The sequence below is a fragment of the Barbus barbus genome (assembly GCF_936440315.1).
Source record: "Barbus barbus genome assembly, chromosome: 44".
Lineage (NCBI taxonomy): Eukaryota > Metazoa > Chordata > Actinopteri > Cypriniformes > Cyprinidae > Barbus > Barbus barbus.
This window is the reverse complement of record NC_136722.1, coordinates 1,713,034-1,739,403: the sequence shown is the minus strand read 5'-3', so window position 1 is coordinate 1,739,403 and position 26,370 is coordinate 1,713,034. Positions and strand designations below refer to the sequence as shown.

The 26,370-nt window shown below is 40.4% G+C and overlaps 1 protein-coding gene across 3 annotated transcripts in view; it reads left to right on the top strand.

Annotated features, from left to right (window-relative positions):
• Positions 1 to 26,370, top strand: part of LOC306863618 (partitioning defective 3 homolog) — a 463,239-nt gene that overhangs the window by 425,939 nt on the left and 10,930 nt on the right. For all 3 annotated transcript variants that reach the window (XM_079407066.1, XM_079407065.1, XM_079407067.1), the window contains one exon: positions 18,551 to 18,674. In XM_079407066.1, coding sequence (XP_079263192.1) covers positions 18,551 to 18,674 — 124 coding nt within the window. The remainder of the gene's footprint in view (positions 1 to 18,550; positions 18,675 to 26,370) is intronic.

Here is a 26,370-nt window from a genome sequence, read left to right as displayed (position 1 = left end):
CAGGGATGTTCTTGTGTTTGATTCCCAGGGATTGTCATGGGTTTGAATCTCAGGGATGTTCTTGTTTGATTCCCAGGGATTGTCATGGGTTTGAATCTCAGGGATGTTCTTGTGTTTGATTCCCAGGGATTGTCATGGCTTTGTATCCCAGGGATGGTCATGGGTTTGATTCCCAAATATGGTTGTGAGTTTGATTCCCAGGGAAAGCAAGAACTGATAAAATGTATATCAAGCAAGTCACTTTAGATAAATATATCTGCCAAATGTAATTGTAGAATAAGATACAGTATGTTGCAAATTGAAGAAATGAAAGAGGGTCACCTTAGAATGTGTGACCTAAAAACAAAATTAAGGTCTGTATGTGAAAGCTTTTGAACTGAACTTTCCCTATCTCTGTCACCTTGCGACCGTGTTGACTCACATTTGTGACTCTTGTGTACACTAAGCTCATTGGCTGAACTGACCCGAGACCTGTTTCTCAGTCATATCAGCCCTACAGGGAAGCGGTCAGGCGCTGTGAAGTTCACCTCAGCCTGTGTCGGGGACAGCCAGGCAGGCTGTTTAAAGGTGATAATGGCTTTTAATTTAAGCCAAAGATGATTTATCTGAGCTTGGCTAGCCTCCCAAACCACAGACCTGAAAGCATGAAATGAAAACTATTACCTTGGAAGTCTCATCAGTCACTTTGAATTTTCTGAATGTAGAAAAGAAGGAAAGGAAGGGAAAATGAAAACTGGAGAAGAAGACTCTATATACAGTATTTACGGTGGATCTGGTTTAAAGCTCTGTAGACTTGACAATTAATGTGAACGGTGATGATCAAAAAGAAAAGCTATATTTATACGTTCTTACGCATATGCATAATATACTGTAACAGACTCCAGTCCGTTACTTAGTTTTTTAAGCGGCTAATACACTCCTCACCACTAGGGGTAGTAGCTAACCTCTGTGCTTAGATAAAGAAGCAATCGAGCAGTAGAGTAAGGGAGCATGTCCACCGCCATGGAAGCATGCCCGATCTCCTTGGTCAAATAAACTAAAGTCCTGGTTGGGAAACATTATGTTTCATGCTCAACTGTAAGTAAGATGTTTGTTTATTTATTTGTAAAAGATGATTGTTGTGCTTCTCGAATATGTTAGATTTAATGCAGATGAACCACTCGAGGCATTTTGTGTTTTTGTAGGAGGACTTTTATATATATATATATATATGCTTAATGCATATTTATGCCAACATTGTGGTCCGTGTTTGGATGTTGCTACATTGGACATTTTGATTGCTGCAATGGTTCCCTTTCGATAAGGAGTCTATATATTTGATCATCTAATTCACTGGATAACCTCTCCATTAAACATAATCATCATCATCCTCATTTGACTCCTTAGAGACAGATAAGCTTTGCATCTGGCCACTCAACCACTTTAACTTACTACAACAGAGAACTTTACAAAGACTGATTTGTGGATTGCCGGAACTTCAACTCGCATGCATAACCATATCTTTTTGTGTGTTGTTTATTTATCAATACTGTTTGAATATGGTTTTGAGGTTTTGTTGATGTGTATATAAAGTCACAAAAGGTGCTTAGGTTGCTGTTTTTTTTTTACTCTTTAAACATATGTTGATGCCTGTTACCCTCCCTAAAGACAGATTTATAATTATCATTTGCTCGAAGTATGTGTTGGTTATAATACAGTCTGTTTGTGTCAACCTTTGACACAAGATATGAATGTATAACAGGCCTATTTAGTTTTTCTTGAGCTGTTTCATATTTATAATATGGTATGGTGGTCTGACTTTGACGATGAATAATTTGTATTGTGATGTAAACACGGTCATTGTTTAAAGATGTCAGGACGTGATGAAAGAATGGGCTCACTTTGTTTATGCACTAGTCAAGCTAATAGTAAATAGTTCTGGATAATTGTTGGACGAAGAAGAAATGTGCAATCGTTTAATTTGTTTTGAATAACTGGACAACAGTCAAAGTGAAAGCTCCTTTCAACAAAGAAAAGATTTTTTATTTTTAATAAAACTTTTTATAAAAACTTAAAATAGTGGTTAGCACATGCTAACAAGTTTGAGTCTGGTCTCGATTCTTTCCCCGCCCAATGACCCACCATTTCCTAATAATCTGAATGCTATTACGACTATTAATAGTTGTGTATAGTGAAGACATATCAAATAAATGCTTTTCTTTTTAACTTTTTTATTCATCAAAGATTCTTGAAAAATAAAATGCATCACCGTTTCCATTTAAAAAAAAAGCAGCACAACTATTTTCAACATTGATAATAATCTGAAATGTTTCTTGAGCAGCAAATCAGCATATTATCATGATTCCTGAAGGATCATGTGACACTGAAGACTGGAAATACAGCTTTGATCACAGCAATCAATTACATATGAACATATATTCACATAAAACGGTTATTGTAAATTGCTGTAATATTTCACAATATTACTGTTTTTACTGTATTTTTATCAAATAAATGCAGCCTTGTTGAGCGTAAAAGACTTTTAAAACATGAAAAAAATCTTACCGATCAAACTTCTGAACGGCAGTGTATTTGTTGTTTGATATAGCGTTACAAACGGCTACTCCTCTTAACATATAGGACAAATTCATGACATGAAAACTGAAAAATGTTAAAAAATTGTACATTATTTGCCAATAAACAAAACTGGAGTAGATAAAAAGGCAGATAATGAGATTTTCCCCCTTCCAGGTTAAACAACATCTTCCCTCCAGGTGTTTTGGACCATTGACCCCTCATTAGAGTCACCCTAAAACTACCAGTGTCCAGTTACACCGCTAGATTAGCTGCAGGGCATGTCTCATCTCTCACCTGGCTTAACTGCCAATCACACCTGAATGAGATCTGTTAACCAAGTAGGTTTGCCATTACCAATAAACTCGTCCTATAGTATTGGGTGGCTAATGGTATTTAGTAAACAGTGGTTTTAATTAAAAACCCCTCTCACATGCCAGTGTTCCCAAATACCCCCGCAGTGTGTGTTTGTTGAGTGTTTTCACATGGTCATTTACTGGCCATCTGGAAGGGACTCACAGTTGTTTGGTCTTTGTTTGTGAAGCGTCAGAGTATCAGCGACTGGTTTAATCCTGCTCAGCTTGTCTGGCTTCTGTGGGAGTCACAGACTGACTGAGTGACTTCAATCTGCCATTTTTGTTTTATCACTCAGTCTGAGCTCAACCTGAGAAGTGACTGTTCTCTTTCAGACACTTTATTTACTGGAGTGAAATGCTAAATTTACAAGCTTTAAGCCAGTAACCAAATTCTTGGCAAGGAAACCGCAACCACACGGTCCCATTTTTAAACCATTTCTATGTGGAAATTGAGCAATGCTAGAAGTGTTTGTTCGTGTATTTGCATAATGTTTTGACTGTGACCTCAATTATTGACAAGACATTTCATTGTTTGTTGGTTTCTTTTTTTCCCCTCCACATTACTTCATCCAAAAATGAAATTTCATTCCTGCTTGTGTTGCTCCAAATCTCTTGCTATTATCTTTGCTTACTAAAGAAGTTATTCAGTGTTTTTTGTCCAATTAAATTTGGTTGTGTCTAAAGCAACATTGGACCCCACTGAAATGTAGGTAACACTTTAGTATAGGGACCAATTCTCCCTATTAAATAGTTTCTTACCAGTATGCCTGTTGGTAAAATATTGGCAGTTTATTAGTACTTAAAAAGCACATACTCTACATCCCTAATCCTACACAATAACTAAACTTAACAACTACCTTAATAACTATTAATAAGCAGCAAAGTAGGAGTTTGAGGCAAAAGTCATAGTTAATGGTTTGTTAATAGCGAGAACTGGACCTGTGGAGGACTGTGGAAATGGAAAGTGCACTATCAAAATAAAGTGTTTACCTAAAAGCTTAGTTTGATAAAAGTTTTAGGTGAAGTATTATTTAACTCTGGAAACATGCATTGTTAGGGACAAATTAAACACATTATGTTTGCATTTTGTTGGTTGTTTTGTAAAATGCTTGCATGCAGTCTCACTGCGCAAGTAAGAAAGCTAGCAAATCGTATTCGGATCCGAGACGTATGGGGTGCCGTTACATAACAGAAGAGAAAGAGATGAAAAGAGAGGCAGACAGAGAGAATACAAAAGATCCTCCAGGGAAAGAAGCTGTTTCTGCACAGAAAGTAGGACTGCTCAAGACTGCAAAGCGCGCCAGAAGTTTTCTACTCTCATCATCGTTGTTGAGTAACCGGGTTGAGTTGAAAAGTGTAGCACCGTAATTAAAGAGAACTTCAGAATTCGCTTGTCTGGAAACCTGAGGGAATAGCTAGAGTTTCTCTTTATTCAGCTGTGGTGAGACTATGGGTGAAGGATTAGTCGAGATTACATTGGGATCCTCGTTCAGATAACTTCATCCTCGCTTTTTTCCTTTGCTTTCCTTCAGTCGCTGCGTATAAAGCACCTGCAGCGAAAACGCTTCAATCTCAGACGATGACAGTCGGACAGCTCGTTCTCTCGCACCCTGTCACCCTCATTAAGCCCGTCGATGAAAAGTGTGGAAACTCTCATCAGATATCTGCATGTTCCAGCGGCCCGCTAGGCTTCTAGAGTTACAAACCTCTAATCCTCCGGCTTTGGCAGAAACAACTTTGGTATTGCAGCTTAAATGGGTATTTTTAAAGTTTCTCAGGCCTTTTAGGTGGTGGGTGTTTTTTTGGCCGTCTGTGTTGAGAAACAGACGTTGGCTGTCGGCCATCTTCGCAGTCTCATTGACTGAGCTGTTCTGGCAGTTAGCTTCACTGACCTCTGCTTTGAGCGTATTTGGCAGGCATTGTATGGCTCTTTGAAAAGCTGCTCAAGATTTTGTTACATCACAATGATCAGACCATTGCAAGCGCTTTATACAAAGACACGAGCGTCATAACAGGTGTATTTTACTAATAGCTGGCTAATCCTTTCTGCTGAACAGTCTGAAGCTGGTTAATCAGCAGTCACTCCAGGTTTACAAGTTTCCTGTGACACTTTCCCATTATTTCCTTTTGTATCGCTTTCACTCTCGATCTGCAGACAAAATCCATAACCCCAATTACTCTGAATGTCATATCTATAAACGCAACCCCTTCATGTCTGAAAATCAAGAATTTAAATGCCATGATTCTCATAAAAACTGCACAGTTTAGATTTGGAATAGAATTCTAGCACACGCTCTTAAAATTAAAAGTCCCAAAAGGGGGATTTTGCAGTGTTCCAATAGAATAACCATTTTTGGTTCCCTAAAGAAGGTTCCATGCATATTAAAGGTTGTAATGTTGAGTGGAGTACACATTGCATACCAATATACTAGATAGATAGATAGAGTAGTATGGCATTTTAGAGTAAAATGAATGAATGAACTAACTATTAAATGTTTGTAGTGTCGCATATTATTATTTTAGAGTCGGGGCCGAGTACCAAAACAAACTTGTAGCCAATCAGCAGTAAGGGGCGTGTCTACTCATGATGTGGAGGAGAGAGCATTCAGTGAACAGCCGAGCGAGCGACAGAAAGATAGAGATGGCGGATAAAAAAACTAATCAGGAAAACATCTGTGGAATGATAAGGCTAGAAGTAGGACCCGTGTAAATATTGGATCAGCTTTCCAGCGCTGGAGAGAACTCAAGGAATGGAAGGCCTGCGATCGGATGCTGAGGTTGCTTCTCGATAGGTGAGTAACACCATGTCTACACAGGACGCGCCGCAACAGCTGAAGTCTGCCTACACTGGATGCGATAAAGCGACCGTTGAAAATCATTTGAAATGTATGTCAGCACATCATAAATAGAACGCGGCAGCAGTTTTCTGTCGGGGATTTGTCGAGCCACGCAGCATCCAGTGTAGCAACTCAGTCTCACTCCCAACTCGTCACATATTGAAGCTTTGGTCAGGACCGTTTTGGCGTCACTTTTCGACGTGAAGGGTCCGCCATTGTTTTCAGTTGTTTGTCTTAATTTAATGGTTTGCATGCATTTGTAAAAATAGAAATAATTTTCTATTAATAATAAAAACCTACCCACCTCTGAACAATATAAAACACACACAGGCAAATATAAGTGCAGTCACAGGTATTTATGCAAAAAACTGACCATAAACAAGCAGTATAAAAACATTACAAACAAGTCGTGTTGCATTCCAAGTCTTCTGAAGCCATACGAAGTCTTTATGCAAAGAAGAGAGTAAAACACAAGGTTTTAATTGCTGAAAATGATCCAGCTCCGTTAACGCGCTCACATCTCATTCAAAAAGATAGTCCCATCCTGTAGCATGACCCAATTGGTCACGAGACACACAAGAGCCAATGGCATTTCACAACAGCATGACGCAATCGATCACGAGACACACAAGAGCCAATGGCATTTCACAACCAAAGCTGACGTAAGGCTTCTTTTTTGAATTTGCTCACAAACTGCAGCAGCACACAGGAAGTCTTTATGGTGGACGGAGACTGCGATCACGTCTGTTCCTCTCACAAATCAATCGTTTTTTCTCAGAAGACTTGGAATATTTATACTTTTTAAATAAATTATGTCGGTAGTTGTATCTGCCTGCTATATCTTGTGTTTTATTGACAGATGATAGGTTTAGGGGCAGGGGTTGGGGTTATGTGCTCATAAATGTGTAAATAATGTAATAGTCAAAACTGTTTTATTTATGTTTACTTTTAAAAATCACACCCCTACATATATGCAATAATGGCAATGTTATTACCCAATTTATCATTTAATTATGACATAAAATTCCCAGTATCGCGTCGACTTATTGACGCTAAAGGTTTCCCCCTTACGGTGGACCTTTCACGTCGAAAAGTGACGCTAAAGGGGTACCTTGTGCGTCAAAAAGCGATGCCAAAACAGTCCTGACCAAGCTTCAATATGTGACGAGTTAGGATGAGACTGTGGAGAATGTAGACCGCATCACTGATTATAATGACTTCTAATCAGTTTAAAGACTAATAAACACATACCCATCATAATACATAATTTAGTATTCATCCCAGTAATCTCTTAGCCCCCCACTGCTCTATCTTTTCTTTTTGTTGTGTTTTGAATCAACATTTCATACTAAATAATCTTCAATGACAGGTTTTTTTATATAGTGCAGTTGTGGCTACATTTATCCATCCCTTTGTCTCGCATCCTGTTTGATTGATGGCTGATAGTGTCTTCTGGATGTGCACGTGCAGAACTGTGATGGCCTTTTGGTTGTGTTCTCAAAAGACCTCTTAGTTTGAACCTATAATGTGTCTTCATTAAGACATGAGAGCCTCTTACAACCATAGATCATTACAATGACAGGACTTGCACTATGCCACAGTCAGCAGTTAATTGTGATTCGAATACCGGGGTCATTTAGGGTGAGCTCATTAACATATGTATAGCCCAGCGGATTGGTCGTCAATATGATGTCTAAGTCTCTCATTTTCTCTCTGTCCGCTCTCTTCGCTTCAATCATCCATCTTTCTCCATCCCACCTGTCAGTTATTGGGTACTTCATATATGCCGTCAGATGCCAAACGCCCATGAAGTGACCATTCAAAACACAATCGCTTCCTGTTGCTGAGCGACTATGCTTGGGAAAGCAGCAACTGGATTTAGGAATGTGGATTGGAAGTCCATAAAAAGAAAGATTGTGAAGATGAATTGATTTTGTTTAGCTTTGAGAAAAGAAGGCTCTGTCTGTTTTACGTGCCATCTGTCTGCATATGCCAACCTACTGACCTTGCATTGATTATTACACAACATTGAAAACTTAATTGAAATGATGGCCCGTGTCAGAGCTTTTTTCGTTCATCAGTAGCATGGCCATTACTAAAGGTCATGACCCATGACCCCTTGTGAGGGGTCCCATAAGGGGCTCAGGGCTCTCATTCAATATTGTGGATAACTGGGTCGGACACACACAGAAACAAAATACATTCACATACTTTTCTAAGGTCCAGTGCACTCTTTTTTTAATTAATTTATTTGATTATTATTTTATTTTTTTGTTATTGTCTTTCATTTGATTCTGTCCATTTTACTGACATTTAATTTTTAATTCATTCTTATCGTCAGTTTTGATTTTCTGATTATAATAAATCATTTATCCTAATGGTACATATTTGTATATTTTCTATCTTTACATTTGTTTTGGTTGACATTTAAAAAAAATATTTAATATATTTATATTATATTGACTAATTTGACAATTAGTCATGCCATATTCATTTAATTTTGTCCATTTTACTGACTGAAGTTACCTATTTTATTTAATTTCATTTTATTTTATCAACAGCTCTGATTACAATAATTTAATTATCCAAGGCATATGTATGCATATTTTCTATATTTATATTTGTTTTGGTACAAATAAATAAATAAACATACATACATTTCTTGTAAAGATTCTGCGTTTAAGACCGGATGAAAAAACAAAAAAACAAGCTCTTTAATTCTTCTTAATGCTCCTTACATCAGTATTGTTATGGCATAAAGTAGTACTGAGTTGATGGTTCCAGCTTGGCATGCTTTTTTCTTCTTTTATTAATGAGGACAAGGCACTTGTGGAAAAACGAATAGCAAAAGATGAGAAAACGGGATGGAAAAAATTATTTACTAGCACATGCTGGTATATACAACCATTGACATTTCAAATGTGTTAGCATTAGCTCTGATTCCTTCTGTGTTTTTTTTTTTTTTAACCTAATGCATGAACTTTTTGTGTATTTAATCTGTCCTGCATATTCTGAAGAATCCATCAAACATAATCCGCCAGGAATCATGCTTCAGGAATGACTGACAATAGATTGGCCAGATAATCCCTTTCACAGATCCAATCGTACGGAAGTTCTAAGCGGCCATGCATTATTATAATTTTTCTGTCTTGTTTTCTCGTGATCACGACATAACGAAATTTGTTTTGTCGTTATCACGACTTAATTTTCTTGTGATCTCGACATAACGAAAGTTGTTGATCTCAACGTAAAAACCGTTTTCTCACAACATAATTGTAGCTATATCGTGAGAAAATCAGGGTCGCTATATTGTCTTCGATAAATTTGCAGACCCGACAGCCTCCTTCTCAAGTGTCGAACACTTATGTGTAAGTCGTCAATCACTGACAGACACAGAGCTATTTCAGTTTGATTCAGTCCCTGATCAAAGTAAAAGCGAATACGATCATCCATGATGCTGCGATGATGCTGCTTCTATAGTATTTTCTCATGCCGAATACACAGAGAAAATTAAGTCGTGATAACGACAAAACAACTTTCGTTATGTCGAGATCATGAGAAAACAAGACAGAAATTATAATAATGCATGGCCGCTTAGAACGTCCGTACAATCGCACAGCTAACTCGTACAACAGATGTCAAATAATACGCCGCTGCGCGATGTCGGTGAGGGCCCCGGGTTGCCCACCTCTGAAACCCGATCTCCACCTCACCAAGATGGGTTGGTGCCCTGGCGTCTGTTAGCTCATCTGGAGAGGGGCTTTTGAGAGTGAGGTCAACGGTGTGTGTAATAAGCTAGCACTAGCGGATGGCTAGTGCCCATTCACATGCTGATTTTCTAGTCGGCCCATTTGCATAAAGTGCAACCTAATTGCCAACTGCGTGCGATTATGGTGCATGTCGGCCGGGATGAAATATGACCTCCCATCTGCACCCGCCGCTGCTCAACTGATGTCAGATGGGTGTAAATCTAAAGAGAAAAGGTCATTCGAGTTTTCAACACCAGTGAAATACTACCACTTTGAAATGGGTGTTGCGTGCTTGTATTTATGGAAAAAAGGACATAAATTAGTTCATGCACTAGAACAATCACTCTCTTTGTTCATGTAGGCTGGTGTTTTCTGTTTTTCTCTTCTTTTACCTGTGATGTGGTCCGGATAAGTTTCCCAAGAAGAAAAGCTTGGTTTGCTAGAGAGTCTATCCAAATGTGACTCCTCAGTTAGTGGCCAATGGGATTTAGATGAGCCGGAGAGGAACAGCTGGAGTCTGCAGTGGTTTAAGTGACCATGTCGCCTCTTCTAGAAACTGGAGTCTTGCTGCTGTTGTCATCGGTTGCAGTTGTGAGAAGAAGCTGAGCTGCTGTATTGGGTATTGGGATGGTCACATGGCTCTCAAAATGATGATGCCATGTCCATTTACTCTTTCACTCTTTTCTTGTAACGTTTATATTTGAGGAGGTGCAGAATCTGCAGTCCTCTCTTATTGTTGGTTTCTACCCCACCATGGTGGCTTTCAAAGAATAATGCATTACATTCTCCTCCTAAGGTGCTCATTTTGTTCCTGTTAGAAATGCTATGAATCGGCTCCTGATTAGATCCACTTGGGAGTCTAAATAGACTGGTCACAGAGTTTATCTATACAGTCTGTCTCCATCAAGATTTGCTGTACTTATCCACTTGTCATTCAGGAGAACTGAAACCACCAAGATCTTTCTGAATTAAAAGAAAAACCACCCACATTCCTCACATTGAAATATAGTTGTTAATTAACCATCTAATTACAATAACGGCTGGCGTTTTAAATTCTTTGTGAGATATGTCCTTCAAAGGCAGTTGAAATATGCAGTCATTAACGGTGTCTGTATCATTAGTAGTGTCCCTCCCCACCTGCAGCAGTGACTGAGATTAATGAACTGGAGTGGCATATTGAGACCTCGGTGAAGGCAGACTGAAGGGTTGTGAGGTCTTAGACACGTGTAATACATTGAACAGCCTAGGCAAGCTCTCTGCCGCTCTCTCAGATTCGAAGCACCAACCAATCAATGATACTGGATTAACGGCCTTAACTTCAAAGTTCATCTTTCTTTTTATGGAGTCTGCAGCTGCCAGTCAAACCTTTGCCCTAATGCTCACTTCCCAGAACTACATTATAAGACGCAAACTTTTGAGTTTTAACCAGATCAACATCACTTTTTTTTTTTTTTCTTGGTTCAGGTTTGGGGTTTCTCCTTAGCGTGTTTGAAAAAAGACAGCAAGCGATGGATTCCTAAATAAAGTAAAAAAATGAATTAAAGATATACAATTGAACTTCTTCAGACAATTTGAAAAATCTAGTTATGCATTTCTCATAAAAATTGTTTTCTTTGTATTTCATATAGAGCCTAATGTTTTATGGATTGAAGTCATTATACATTATTGTCTATAAGGGAGCTTGTTTTTTTGTTGTTTTACTGACCATAAATGTGTAAGATTGCCGAGCCCCCGCAGAAGTATGATGGATTGGATTTAATAATTGATAAAGGTCTGGTGTTGCTGTAGACAAATACCTCTGTTTACCGGAACATCTTCAGATTAAAGTGGTGCTTCTCCAATATTTTGGCCGACTGTCAAGTTTTAGAGTGTTCCTCGTGAGACAGCATAGCAAATTAGGAAATACTAATATTACATGTTTTGTTGGTTCAGTGTTGGCAAGACCTGGTGGGTGTGGCCAATAGCTATTACAGGAAGTAATCGCAAATAAATCGGCCAGGGCATGATCTGCCATTGATACCAATGAGAGAGCTTTTGTAATCATCACTACTAATTACTGACAGCTGTTCTGGTGTGGAGACCAAGGCTTTATAGCACTAGTTGGACTGCCAGTTTAGGCGGATGGGAATGCATTATGTTGGAATCTGCATTTTCCTGTTGCCATGTTCCTTTTTTTTATCACTCATTTTAATTTTTTCCTTCAGTCTGGCCTTTTTTTCACATTTGTGTGGAACATTATGTTTGTTTCAGATGTTGATGCCTTTATAAGTTTCTAGTGAATGTTAAAAAAAAAAAATGAAAAGGGAGGTTGTTTTGAGGAATTCATTCTTTCTTTGTTGTGCTGGTCACCACTAATGACATGCAACCAAAAGAATCAAGTGCAACCTGAGAAAATGTATTTGTTTTGCTCATAGTTTGAACAAACTCCTAACTCCATGTTTAATTAACTTTGAATGTAACTCATCCTATTTGTACTACAGACTTGACACATCAAATCACGTGGATTGTTAAGGAATGGAGTGCTTTCGCTTCTCTATTGTGATATTCTAGTTGTGATTTTCACGTCTGGTTTTCACACCCATAGACTTGCATTGCAGCAGGGAATGAAGCTATATAGATTTGAGGGTGAGCACCTTTGGCTTGGACCAGTAAACAAACACCAACTGTAGCAATCATGCACAACGGATTGTTGTTTTTCAAGTTGAAGTATTAAATAATTCAGCAGCAGGTTAAGTGTTACTATGCAAAATAAGTGTTAAGACACGAGACCCGGTGAAGTTTTACTCTCAGCAGTTTCCATTGTCTGCTTGTCTGTGTGATTTGCGTTTGAATGTTAGCCAGACTAAAGAACTTTCTCACACTGAGGAACAGGTGCAAGATTTAGTCTCACCCTCAAACTGAAAAAAGACTGAGAGGGCATGTCGGCGAGAACAGCGAAACCAAATGCGTAGTCTATGTCAGTGTCTCACAGTCGTGGCAGTTTTGAACATCCTTGGTTGTATATGTGAAGAAGGTTTGGTTGAGAAAGTGTCTGTGCGAATTTTAGAAATGGAAGATTTCTTTGCCGCCTCATCGTGCTTTTATCATCTCCTCTTTATTCCTCACAGAAGCCCTCCACATCTACTCAGGGAAGGTGTGTGTGCAGGTGCTCACAAACGGGAAGTAACCGGAGCTCCACCTCAGACTTCCCAATGGGGGTCCAAGCGCACTGATCAGGACCCCCGCCGCGCACCTAAGGGCCCCTATGCCATACATACACGAATCTCCAGCCTCTCTAATTGGGCCAGCCCGCTTCTTTGTCACGCTGTTTGTATCTCTGAAAGGAGCACTGGAGGCTACAGAGAGAAACAGGAACGGGGGAAACAGGAACAAAAGCACGCCTCTCATCCACAGCAGGGCTGCTTATTAGGTAACGGCACCCCTCTGGGAGAGGGGCACTTGGCAGAGGACATGGGGTTGTCAGGGGCACAGCCATACATCAGTCAGGGGAACGTGGGTGATGTCAGAGACCCCTAAGCCTGCAGCATTATCACCCCCTTTGTCAAACTGCACCTGTCACTCATTCGGTATGAGAACGTGAACCGGTCAAACTTTGATTCACTGCCAGGCCTCACAGTGCAATAAAACGAAAGAAAGCAGCAGCTATAAAGGATAAGCGATCAAGAGGAAAAGGAAGAGCTGTGGGAACATAAAAGAGATAAATGAGACAAAGGAAAGCAGGCAATGATGAAGAAAGGAAAACTCAGAAAAATGTTGAAGAGAGATTGAATTAACACAAATGTGTGAAGAATAAAACCGCTTCAAACTCAGCGGACCAAAGAAAGTTGCGTTCACAGTCTGTTGTTGAGTCCCACTGGGCTCTGTTGTGTTTTTTTGCAGATTGCGTGATGTGCATTGATTTCCTGTATAGATGAACGATAAAAAGCTAACTTTCGTTTTATCCCTGAAAATGACCAGCAGTAATTCTGATTTAATCTGTCCATGCCGTCTGCACAGATCTATGAAGGGAGCTGATAGATATGACAGTCTTTGAAGGGAATTGAGTCCGCAGGCTATAGAATTATTATGACTTAAGCTTTGAGTTGATGCAATATGACTGAGGGCACCAGCAAACCCTTATTTTCATCTCTCATATCTCCTATGAAGATTTGGAGGACATGCAAAGAAACCAGATAGTCTGACAGAATATCAATCTGATAAAAGGAATTGGGTATTCGGCAGAGACTCTGAATCACCAATGCGTATTCCTCTCTCTCACTCTGTTTTGTTGAAAATATGTAAAGTTGAATTTATCACTCTTTGATAAGAGTAGAATGGCTGCAGCATCTCTAAATCCAGACGCTGAGATGTAGACCCTGTCCCAAATGCTGCTTTAAGGCCTTAGGAACTGTTATCCAACCTAAAATTTCAAACGGGATGTTACATTCTTGCAGATTTGCCATCAGCCATCTCAAGACCACAAGTTTACGTCAAGTTCACATTGGGGACAAGACCAGAGAGATCCTTGATGGGGAAAAGTGGTGACAGGCAGTTTTTTGAAACATGGTAACTGTTAATTGATGGTTCAAGGTGGTTTAGATTCACCAAGACTAACCAGCTGGTAGTCCATCTGCCCTATCTAGACTAGCTTGGACCACCTACTGACCAGCTAAAAACATGTACAAACCATGACGAAAGTAAGTAAAAAATCTGTCATCGTTTATTCACCCTACGTTGGTCTCGACAACAATAGACCCCATTGACTTTTATTTTATTTTAAAAACATATGCTCACAGAAGAATGAATGTCATACAGGATTGAAATATTATGAGAGTGATTTATTTTTATTGGATTTTCCAGTGCATCATGACCAACCCAAAGATAAGACACATACAAAGAAACCAGCACAGACATACGTCAGCGTACCAGGTGCTTCTCGGCAGAGTTTATAAGCGAAAGATTTACAACATCAGACTTAATATTAGATTCATTCATCTCTTCCATTCCCATAGCATTCTACTTCTAGACCAGATCACTCTGCCAATCTGCGAGTACTGTATCCATAAAGCACATGGTAATAACTTGGATCACTTCACTTGATGTCTCCCAGTGGGGTTCTGCCTCTTTGGTTTCTTTTCTTCCCGCCTTCCTTTATGGTTTTAACTAGGCATAATCTCGGTACTGCCACGTCGAGTTTTCTCTGAGCAAGAACAGGTGAGGAGCCCTGTTTAGTCAGATGCCTCTGATGTCAGTGCTACCCATGCATCACACTCGATTTAGAGACTTTAATCTGCAACAATAACCTTCTGTCTTCAGAGAAATTGCTTTCTGGGGCCGTAAAGTAAACAGGCAAAAGGTGTTATTCAGCATATTGAAAGAGAATCGTGAACAGGAAAAGGGTGTGCGTAGACAAGAAATGAATACAACGAACAAGAAAAGGAGGGGGAAAGGCCGAGCAAACGGGGTGCGGACAATCGCAAACTGACCTTTCAGTCAGAGAACATACAGACAGATATTGAATGAGTCTCATTGTATTGGGAGAATGAAACTGCTGGCTTGTTAAATGCTGTGGCATATGGATATTTTATCTTCCTCTGCCTTTAATTGCTTTACTGTCAGACTATTTCCCCCTTGAATCTCTCTTTAGGGAGGAGAGGCTAAAATAAACATGAAGACATCTCCAGGAGGAGAGGCTTGACTGTGTGCTATCTCTCAAACAACATGGGCCAGTCCTTTAAGCTGGCTTCAAGTTGCATACCGCCTGACCTTTAATCTGCTGCATAAACAAGAGGCTGGGGAAAGCGATCCCTCATCATCCTCCCCTCATACTCTACCGCCTCCTCATCCACCTCCATTGTTTGGCTTACGGGTGCATTTGTTATAATTGTCGCCGCTTTATTGATGCAAATTGCTGCCAGTCTTTGTGAGGTCTTGTTTAGCCGGGCCCCGTGGCTGACGTTGATGCATGCCTGGAGGTATTTATAACCCACACGACACCTGATGTCAAGCATGCGCTGAGACTAATAATGTGCGGTGGTGTTGGAGTGTTCATGGACTCCACCGAACAGATAGAAAGATTTGTCTTCTTTTGTAAGGGAGGATTGAATAGGGAGAGTAAACGAGATGGGCGGCCGCCAGCACTTAACGCACATTGGTGCTTTATGATTCCAACTGCTAATTTTTCAGTTTCAGCTTTTGCAAGAATTTCATACCAGATTGTCCAAAAACACCAATTGTAATTGAACTGCTGCTTTCTCTAATTCATCTAATAGCATTATGTAATTTGAAGGGAAAGGGAAGTGGTGTGTGGCCAAGTATGGTGACCATAATCAGAAATAGTGCCTGCATTTAACCCATCCAAGTGCACACACAGTAGTGAACACACACCCGGAGCAGTGGGCAGCCATTGCTGCGGCGCCCGGGGAGCAGTTGGGGGTTTGGTGCCTTGCTCAAGGGTTTTACCTCAGTCGTGGTATTGAAGGTGGAGAGAGTTGGTTATTCGCTCCACCTACAATCTCTGCCGGACCTGAGACTCGAACCCACAACCTTCGGGTTACAAGTCCAACTCTCTATCCACTAGGCCACGACTGCCACAAACCTTATTTCATGAATATAGCGACTTGATCTGATTCAGCTTATGGTTCTAGTTCCTCTACAACAATTCCATGTTGGAATTGTTTGCCAATCTTGTAATTTCCTGATTTCTGTTTGACTCATAGTGGTCTTGTCTACATCTGTGGTTGTAAAAGTTCACTTTTCATTTTCTAAATTAACCTTTTTAACCACAATGGAACATTATTGGAGGTTGGTCATTTGGTTTGTTTAATGGGTTGATCACAAGCCTCAGCTTGTTACCGAACTGAGTGACTCAGCTTATGGTCGCTTTAACCTTTCCAAGGTCTCGCTTAGGCATTTATTACCAAATCTCTGCTGTTTGTTTTGGAGTCAGAGGATTCAGAGGAAGGCTGTTCCTAGGCAGAAGGATTAAGGTAATGGAACCATCCCTGTTCATCTCCTAATGCATGAAGAAAGGAATAGATACAACACAGGCTTTAATAGGAGTGTAGAATGATGGTTTAATGTCAAGCCTGGAGTCCACTGTCTCCTGATAAACAAGCTATAATCCAATCATACAGCTAAATCTTTGATGTTAGCCATGCCTGTTACATGCTACTGCAGATAGTTTACATCAGAATTAGGTTGCCTAATGAAAAACAGTGTCATGAATAAGACTGGAGCGTATTTATCTGCAGATATACGGTCTATTGTTCTTTCTACCAAAGCTTTGTTTGCCAGTTTCCTCTGTACTGCTCAAAGCTTGTTAGCGTTTCTCTTGCCGCGAGCATAGAGACCAGGCACATTGCCACCCGATGCTAATGTGTAATCACACGTTTACAGGAGCTAATGGCCAAATTAATTTCCCCTCACAGATGTGCGGTAATGGCCGAGTGATTTGTTTATTTTTCTCAGGCTTTGACTGCTTTGTGTGGAAGTTGCAGCTGAGAGTGGTCATCAAAAGTCTAAAAACTTTGTCTATGGCAAATGTCTATGATTACTGCAATCTCTTCACACACACTTCATGTTTCGCATGCAGTTTCCTCCAAATTTATCGTCCTTAGCTTCATTCATCCTTCATCCGCTTGACGTTTCTTTCTACTTTTGCTAAAATGTCAGTAAATGTCAGTGGATGAAGATGATACACTTTGCACATTTTATGATAAGGTATCAAATGGCATTTAAAAAAAAAAAAGTCTCACTTTTAGCCCAAAACTCTCATATTGATAGCATCTCACTTTTTAGCATCTCATTTGAAATGCATTCTACTTGGTAATGGTGAGTACACTATTTTAATGGGCACATATAAGATTTGAAAAAGCGAGTAGATTACCTGCCTGTATTTGCAACACCAAATGCGCACTGCATACGGCTCAATGATTCGTTTAATTTACACTTCCATTTTCTCCGCCTTGCAAATGCATTTGATGGTCTTCGAGCTCTTCCACCACCATCACATATGAATATAGCAATGGGACGTTAAATGAAGTAAAGCTAATACAATTGATTCTAATGGCTGCATGGAACAACAGAACAAGGATGTTCAGTCATCACCACTCATACGATTCTCATTCGGCTCCATTTGGTTTTTATGGCAGGCCATTTAGCAGCAATTTTAATGAAGGGTGATTGGCAATGTGTCGGAGTGGCCATTTCAGTCAGTGGGCTGTTCCTGCTTGCGATCTACAATTATGAGCACATTTAGACCAGACATATCATCTTAAGTAAGCTATCAGCATCAATAGAGGCTTAGCCACCTGTATCAGCTCCCCACAGAGATGACATCTCCATAATTAATCCGTATGCTGAATTGCCGATCCGTGTGCTGTTCTTTTTTTCTTGGTGTTCCATATTTTTGCAAGCTTTGTTTTACCTCTTTGTGTTCTCAATTAGTTTTTTTCACCCCTTTTTTGCAGATTTCCTTCCTCAGTTCTCCTCGCTCGCTCTCTGTATAAATTAGCTGTATTATAAGACAGGATGTTGTATCATAATGAGGGGTTTGTCACCAGCAGCCGTGTGGTGGAGTAGATAAAAAGCGGGGCTTGATTAGCGGGATGAGGCATATTGATTCCTATTGACGGTCACTTTCCTCAGCTCTTAATGAAAGGAATGCAAATGAGTCTTTTTAAGTTCTCTAAAGGGGCGCGGGGCTGAGATGTGGGCCTTTGACTGTCGTAGAAGGGACATTTATCATTGGCCATGGTTCACTGGGGAGTCTTTTGCGGAAACGTTTGGTCCGTTTCATGTTCTTAAGATGCCGGCGAGCGCAAGCCAAATGTGGAAAAAGTAATGGACTGTGTCCGTACGTGTAATTTAGCAAAATGGATAGGGGCACATGGGCTCAAATGGTGCTTGTGCTATTGATTCGGGAAACAAGCTGTATTCTTATAAAGGAGTCAAGCTGTACTGTACCTTATTCAAGTGCTATCATCTGTAGTGTACCATCTGGTCTTTGTTCTTCTCATGTTGATCATGTCATAAATGAGGATATATGATTATTTTTTTCCTCTCTCCTCTATAGCAGCCGACTGGCACCCAGCAACCATGACCGGATACAGCTTCTACGACATGAGTTCCAGCAGGCCAAGCAGGAGGAGGAACCTGATGACCGCCGTCGATCCTACAGCTTTCAACAACAACAGAGGGTGAGTGTGCAAGACTACTGGATAAACCTCAGCTTAGCACGTGCACTCATAACCTGACCCTTAAAGCTTCCCAGCATGCACCTCTGCAAAAGTAACACTTTAGCTCTCTCATCTCATTACGTAGACTGCACCCTCCGGAGGCTGCATTTGTCGGCTGCATACATCATCGAAGGTGTCTCATCTCAGAAAGTAACCATTATAAAACATAAATGTACTGTCATTTCTTTCTTTGGAATGTAATGGTTACTTTTCTGAAATGAGCCAGTTTCAATGACGTATGTGGCCGACAAATGCAAACTCTTCCAAATGAGTCACAGCTTTTAAGTCAGCCTGGTGTTTGGTGTTCAGGGCAAAGGGTGACGTATTATAATGAGATATTGTCAAGGATCTCAGATAACGCATGAATGGTGTTTGTTCTGTGAGGTGGGAGAAGAAAAAGTGCATTTGTTGTAAGCTTGCATATCACAAATTTAACTCAGTTTATTTGCCCCCAAACTTGCTTGTATTTGTTAGGTCTGCACAGAGGTGAATGTGTTTTAACATTGTGTCCTTGAAAGTCAGTGCTTCATTTTATTAACCGAGGTTAGAGGCTAGCCGTTATTTTATCTTTATCAGCAAGTTAAAATAATATACACTGCTCAAGAGGCTGGGAAAGAAGTTGTAAAGGGTCAAAGTTCAAATAGCTGTGTATCTTTAATCTGTAATGGCCTGAGCCAGACATGGCGGCCTGTCCTATGACTTCCTGTTAAGGGTATGGAGAGGGATTTTAAAAGATGACAGCCTAATTACCTCGGAATAGAACCATTTCCTAAATTAGAGGTCAGCTTTCTGACCCTGTCTTCTCTGACACATATTTGGCCTCCATTTTCCTCTCAGGTCTTGAATATTCTAATCTCTGTAGAGCTGTGTTAAACTCAATTAATTCATTAATGTTCTGTTTCACTCAGATCAGTGCAGAGAGAAAAAAATAATAATCTGCATCTTATACAGAAAGATTAATGATGGATGCATAATGAAAATGCAATCGCTTATAAGGTGAAGTACATAATTTATGTACCACTAGTGGCACCAAATGGAACTGCAAAAATCTAGAACTTTTTTCTGAAATGTGAGTGATACTAGTTGAATTTCCAATACCCTTCAAATTGCGCAAATTGAAAATACGGCTAATGGAAACGCATCAATTTCGCAACAACTTCCATATGTTGAAAAAATGTAAAAAAAAAAAGTTTACACTCACATGAGGTGGATTTTCAGGCAATTTGAAAAAGGAATATATTGCAAAACTGCAATGGAAACAGTTTTTCTAGGTAACCTGACATACATAAGTCACATGATCATCCCCTGGGATGGCGCCCCCCCATCCCAGGGGGGCGCCAGCACCTGTCAAGGGGGGCACGAGCATCAATTAATTCATCCGCTAGGGGGCAATCTGAGGGGGGCGCGAGTGAAATTAGACAAACTTGGGGGGGGGCGCATGTCCTAAAAGGTTGAAAACCCCTGCGCTAGAATATTGTTACATGGTTGCGAGGGTGTTCTTGGTGAATGCTGTGATGCCAAATTTTATTTAGTGTTTGCTAGGTGGCTGCTAGGGTGTTGCTAGGGTATTCTGGGTGATTGCAAGGGAGTAGTGGGTGTTTAATAGGTTGTTGCAATGGTTTTATTAGTGGGTGCAAGTGTATTCTAAGTGGTTGCTAGGTAGGTTGCTTGAGTATTCTTGGTGATTGTAGAGATGCAGTGAGTTTTTTAGAGATTATTGCTAGGGTTTTTTTGGGTGGTTTGTAGCGTATTCTGAGTGGTTGCTAGGGTGTTCTGGATAATGTTGAAGGTGTGTTATGAGTGATTTTGAATGTGTGCTGGGGGGGTTTGCTAGGTGGTTGTTTACTGGCTCAAGTCAAAAGTGCCCAGCACCAAGTCTCTAGAAATATAAAACCCATACACAGACAGATCCGACTTATTCACAGCCTATGAAAGATATTTAAAAAATAAATATGCTTAATGACATTTTTACCAAGTTATGAGAGCAGGTAAATCTCAAGTACACACAGTCTCCTAAGCAACGGCTTTTATACTTGGACTTTAGAGACATGCACTAGGTTTTATTTGACATACCCTTAGCTAGTCTGTTTGCAGTATGAATGAATCAAAACCTCTCTTGGTACCTGATGGTGTCACATTGTCTGGGCTTCTAGTACAGGAAGTAAAAGCCCTGTTGTTTGCACAGCGCCGAACCAGAGGAGTCAAGCTAGAAGCCACCTAATTGCTTGTGATAGTTTACATTGTTTAAAGACTAGAGACATTTCCCGTAATAGAGTACGCTTCCTCCCTCGAGTGTCAAGTCTACTGTATTAACGGCTGACGGGTCTGCTTCTCAGTTTGAACAGGACTGGTTTCAAATAACAAAACATGTTAGGTGGCACCCAGGGAATGCCTTTGAGTCTTTCAGGGTATTATAAGGAGGGCGAATTTCCAGAAGACTGCGGTTTATGTCAAGCATGACTTTTTTTGATGGTACTGTTGCTGTACCCAAGTTGTGTCAAGGGGATGTTGAAATACAGGCACATACTGGTGTTAGTTTTTTTGTGTTGCAAAACTCCCTCTAGAATGGGAAAAATCATGCTAAAATTGCTCCGGCTGAGGTTTTGTGTATTGTATGACATGTTGGGCCGACACAACCAATAAATGGTTATTACAGCACTAAAAGCTTGTGTAAAACAATAGTGGAGAGGTGTGTGCTAAGGATTTAACAAAGCATTAAAATCCTAATGTCTACAATGGTTATGGTTCTGCTAAAAACAGTGTAACGATAAGTTTTCACATCCCAAAGAATCAGGTGGTCCAGGTGCTTTATCCCTGGATTGCATTAGAATCACACACACTCCATCAAAGTGAATACAAACAGGCTTGACGTTGATTTGGGGTCTGAGAGGGCCCACGAGCGCTGTGGTCCTGTTGACTCGTAGAAATATACAGCCGTCAATCATAGCAGCAGGTTGAGAGAATTGAAGTGAAGTGACATACTGCCAAGTATGGTGACCCATACTCGGAATTTGTGCTCTGCATTTAACCAATCCAACGTGCACACACACAGCAGTGAACACACCGGAGCAGTGGGCAGCCATTTATGCTGCGGCGCCCGGGGAGCAGTTGGGGGTTCGGTGCCTTGCTACCACTTACAATCCCTGCCGGCCCGAGACTAGAACCCGCAACCTTTAGATTACAAGTCCGACTTCCCCTAAGAATTAGGCCACGACTTCCCACGAAGAATGAGGGTTAAGCAGGGTAAGAGAACACAAGGGAGGCGTTTGTAGCCACAACAGTCTTGTTGATCCTGCTGCCATAAGCTTGATATAATGACATTATAAAACTGTCACAACATATCTCCTCTGAGAGAATCTAGAATATTTTGGGGTGATGTGATGTCACAGCCGAAAACTTGTTCAACATCAGATGAGTAATGCAACGTTTCTATAAAGTGCCATCGAATTGTGATAGCGTTTTTGATATGATAACTTATTTTATTACCATTGCATACATGCATACATTATTTATATTTTATGTTGAGATACAATGGGTTTTTGACATGGACCTTTATTTTAATATAAATATAGAAGTATTCAAAAGTGTGATGGATTTTTTAATGTAGTTTCTATATGTTCAATAGCAATATATTTGAAATTATAGTTCTCAAGATACCAACATTTTCTTGATGTCTGTCATAGACAATTTTGTTGTTGTTGTTGTTTGAATATCACGTTTATTCCAATAATACTGTGTTTGTTTTGTTTGATTTCTTTCACTATTACCATGGTATATCTGTGGTATTCTTAATTTTTATACAATGGTTATATGATAACCATACAGTATCATGGTATGCTTTTATCATTTAATGTCATTACTGTACAATATTGCCTTTTGCACAGTATTTTTTTTATGGCTATGAAAAGCAATTAGCTAATTAACATTTGTATGACGATCTAGCTACAGTTACTTGGCACGTTTTGGAGGTTTCTTTAGCATTTCAAAGCCTGCCTGTTGTTATTTATAGCTTTGATTATAAATACCATACGTTACGCCATTCAGAAGTGTCCCTCAAGTGCAACAGAAAATCAAAGTGGCATGAAACAATGATTGATTGTCTTTTAAATATGTAGCTATGTGGCAAAACTACCAACTTTACATCAAACGCCTCTCATTTCTTTATGAAGAAAAATGGGTAAGTACACCCCAGATAATCCTTCAAACTCAGCGTGAGTTCTGACAGCACGAGGCGCACATTAGGACAGTGATTAAGGTGTGTTCTCAGCGTTCACAATCCCCCCGACGACTGAAAGAAACCCGTCGTCAGGTTTTTATGTGCGACGACGAGCTGCCAACCCAGATCGCTGATAAACGCCCCGTGGCCAGAACCTGTCACAGACCTCCACTGGTAAATAGACAATTAGACGTGTCTTGTTATGCCTCCCTTGTATATATCACGCCCAGCGTTTCTAGCTATGACTTTCAAAGGGGCTTTTCCAGATGTTTGTCATAAAGAGCATGTTCCTTCCAGAGGCTTGCCGCCCTGTCTCAGCCAATACAAATCAATCTTTTGTTAAGACGATTGGAGGCCACACAAGGGACGGAAGTTTTATGTCGGTGCCTGGATAACACTCGTGCACAAATGCTTTCATTAGGCCTGTATTTGCGTGCTTTTCTCCTCTTTTACAAGGACCTCTGTGCTGGCAAGCATTCAGGCAGCCTTCGTGACTGGAAAGAATGCCATTGATTTCAGGATTCAGAGTAACCAGCATATTTTCTTTATGAAACCAGGCGTTATTTCCACAGTGTGAAATCAGAGAACTCATGTCTTTGTACAGTCGACCCTCTGCAGCCAATGGTCGGACAAGGTTATCTCTCAATGCTGCAGGAACACACCGTAAGCTCAGGGAACAATGGCTGCATGTAGGCGAAAAGAAGTACACAACACGATAATGAGCCTACAGTGGGTAGATAAATCCACTGCAGCTCGAGATTAGTGTCCCTCCAGTGAAATATATGTTGATTGCCTTCCTACTGTTATATATCCCTTCATGTTCACCAGATTTAGAACTAGATGATAAAACTGAGATTACCTACAGGGGATGTGGGGACTATTTCTGTTCTGAATACTGAGCTGAGCTCGGATCCCGGTGTAACACACATTTAATGCTTCATGCTTGTTTTAGGTCTGAGAGGCTGCAAAAAGCTTTGAATTATCAACCAGATATTTCAATATTAAAAGCTTTTTCTAAACTGGTGGTTACACTTTATTATTAAGGTGTCCTTGTTACAGTTGCTAGGGTCTTCTGCAGTGGCAGCATTTCACAAAACCATAGGGTATGGCGGGGGTGAGGGGTGATAAAAGGTGCATTCGACTTGAAGCGGCTCTGCGCATACACTGATCATTCTGCGCAGCGCCACTTCAAGTTGAACACACCTAAAAAGTAAAAAAAATCAATAGTTAAACAACACTGCATCATCAGCGTTGGTATTGTATCAGACTGTACTGATCAGTGTGCACTTAACATTATATGAAATTCAAGTTCAAATGGAGTTAACAAGGTTTTTGACCAGTGAATGATGGAGATGGAGGGTTTTACCTGTCATTAGAACGACTGCAACGGTTATATGAGGCAGCAAGTGCATCGCATTAAATGTTATATAACCTGTAAAAGTTGATGAAAGCGTTTATTGTAGCTATATGGGCGCCTAGTTTTTCTTGGCCAAAATCTCAAATTAAGCGCTTATGCACAGGATATTTAAAACGTACAAAAGTGTTTGGCTAGACGGCAAATAACCTACTTCTCCTCTCTTCAAACACACAAAAACATTAGCCTTTACAGACATAGTGTTTGAGTAAAGAAAACGCTGTACTATTCAAACCTCAATTATTTATTTACCCTTTCATTACGAAAAAGCGGAGATCTGTCTCCTCCAGGCTGTGCACGGCACGTCAATCTGAATGGAGGCGGGGTGAAGTTACGAGGTTTCGCTGAGAGATGATCCAGTTGGCGTTACAAAGTTTTACGGACAAGCTCTTTATAATGCTTATCATTGGTTAAACATTTTTAAAACCCTCTGATTTAAAATAATAATAATGAATTATAACAGAGATATGAAGTTTGGATAATTTTTCACGGCACACCTGACTGGGCTAGGGTATGGCAACTGCTATACAGAAACGCTGCCCCTGGTCTTCTGGGAGGTTTCTCAAGTACTCTGTTTTAGTATGTTAAATGCAGTTAACGTGGGTCGAGTTGGTTGCTAAGATGTTGCTAGGTCATTATTAGGGTGTTCTAGGTATTTTAGTGTTTTATTGTGAAGTTGCTAGGGTCTTCTGGGAGATTATGAAAGTGTTGCTAGGTCGTTATTGAGGTGTTGTCGGTCTTTTTATATGTTACTATGCATTTCTTGTTTTGTTTTGTTTTTGAACTGTTGCTTGGTCATGTTTAGGGAGTTCTGTGAGATTAATTCTGTGAGATTTCTTTGTGTTACTATGCAGTTACCAGGGTCTTCTAGGAGGTTTCTGATGGTTTTCTAAGTGGTTATAAGGATGTTATTGTTATTGATGTTGTTACGGTGTTGTTGAGGTGTTTTAGATGGTTGCTAGGGGTTTACTATGTAGTAATGAGGGTGTTATTCAGTGTTAGTGCTTGCTGTTTTAGGGGTTTTGAGGTGCTTGCTATGCTGTTGTTATGGTGTTTTTGATTGTTGCTAGGTGATTATTACAGTTTTATTGCATTGCTCTGCTGTTGTTGGTGTGTCCTAGGTGGTTGCTAGGACGTTGCCAGGTGGTTACTTGGTGAGTATTAGGGTGTTCTCAGTGTTGTTAATTCATTACTTTACTGGGTGTTAGGGTGTTTTTGGTGGTTGCATGAGTGTTGCTGAGGTGGTCACTAGGGTGTTTTATTGTGTCGCTGTGCAGTTGCTAGGGTAGGAGATTGCTAAGCTATTGCTAGGCGATAAATAAGAAAGAAAAGAAAGAAAGTGACATACGGCCAAGTATGGTGACCCATACTCGGAATTTGTGCTCTGCATTTAACCCATCCAAAGTGCACACACACACCGTGAACACACACCCAGGGCAGTGGGCAGCCATTTATGCTGCAGCACCCGGGGAGCAGTTGGGGGTTCGGTGCCTTGCTCGAGGGCACCTCAGTTGTGGTATTGAGGGTGGAGAGAGCGCTGGACATTCACTCCCCCCACCTACAATCCCTGCCGGCCCGAGACTCGAACTTGCAACCTTTGGATTACGAGACCGACTCTCTAACCATTAGGCCACGACTTCCCTATAAGGTGCTCTGAATGTTGTTAGGGTGATGTACTGTTTTTGGGGCCTTCTAGATGGTTTCTAATTTGTTGCTAAGTAGTTATCAGAGTGTTGTTATGTTGTTGTATGATGTTTTGGACGGTTTCTGAGGTGTTGATAGAACAGATTAATAGCATAGAATCTTGCGAGTAGGACAAAAATCACCTAAGTCATTACTAGAGCCTTGCTATGTGGCTCTGGGTTTAAATGCTATAGTCATGGCTGGCGCCAAGGGGGGGGCACTCGCGGGATGAGTTGCTGTGCCCCCCCAAACGAGTTACTGTGCCAAAACAGCGCACATAAGATAGTGCCGCCACCCCCCCCGGTTGAGACATTGAGACACAGATCGTCCGATCCTCCTTAATC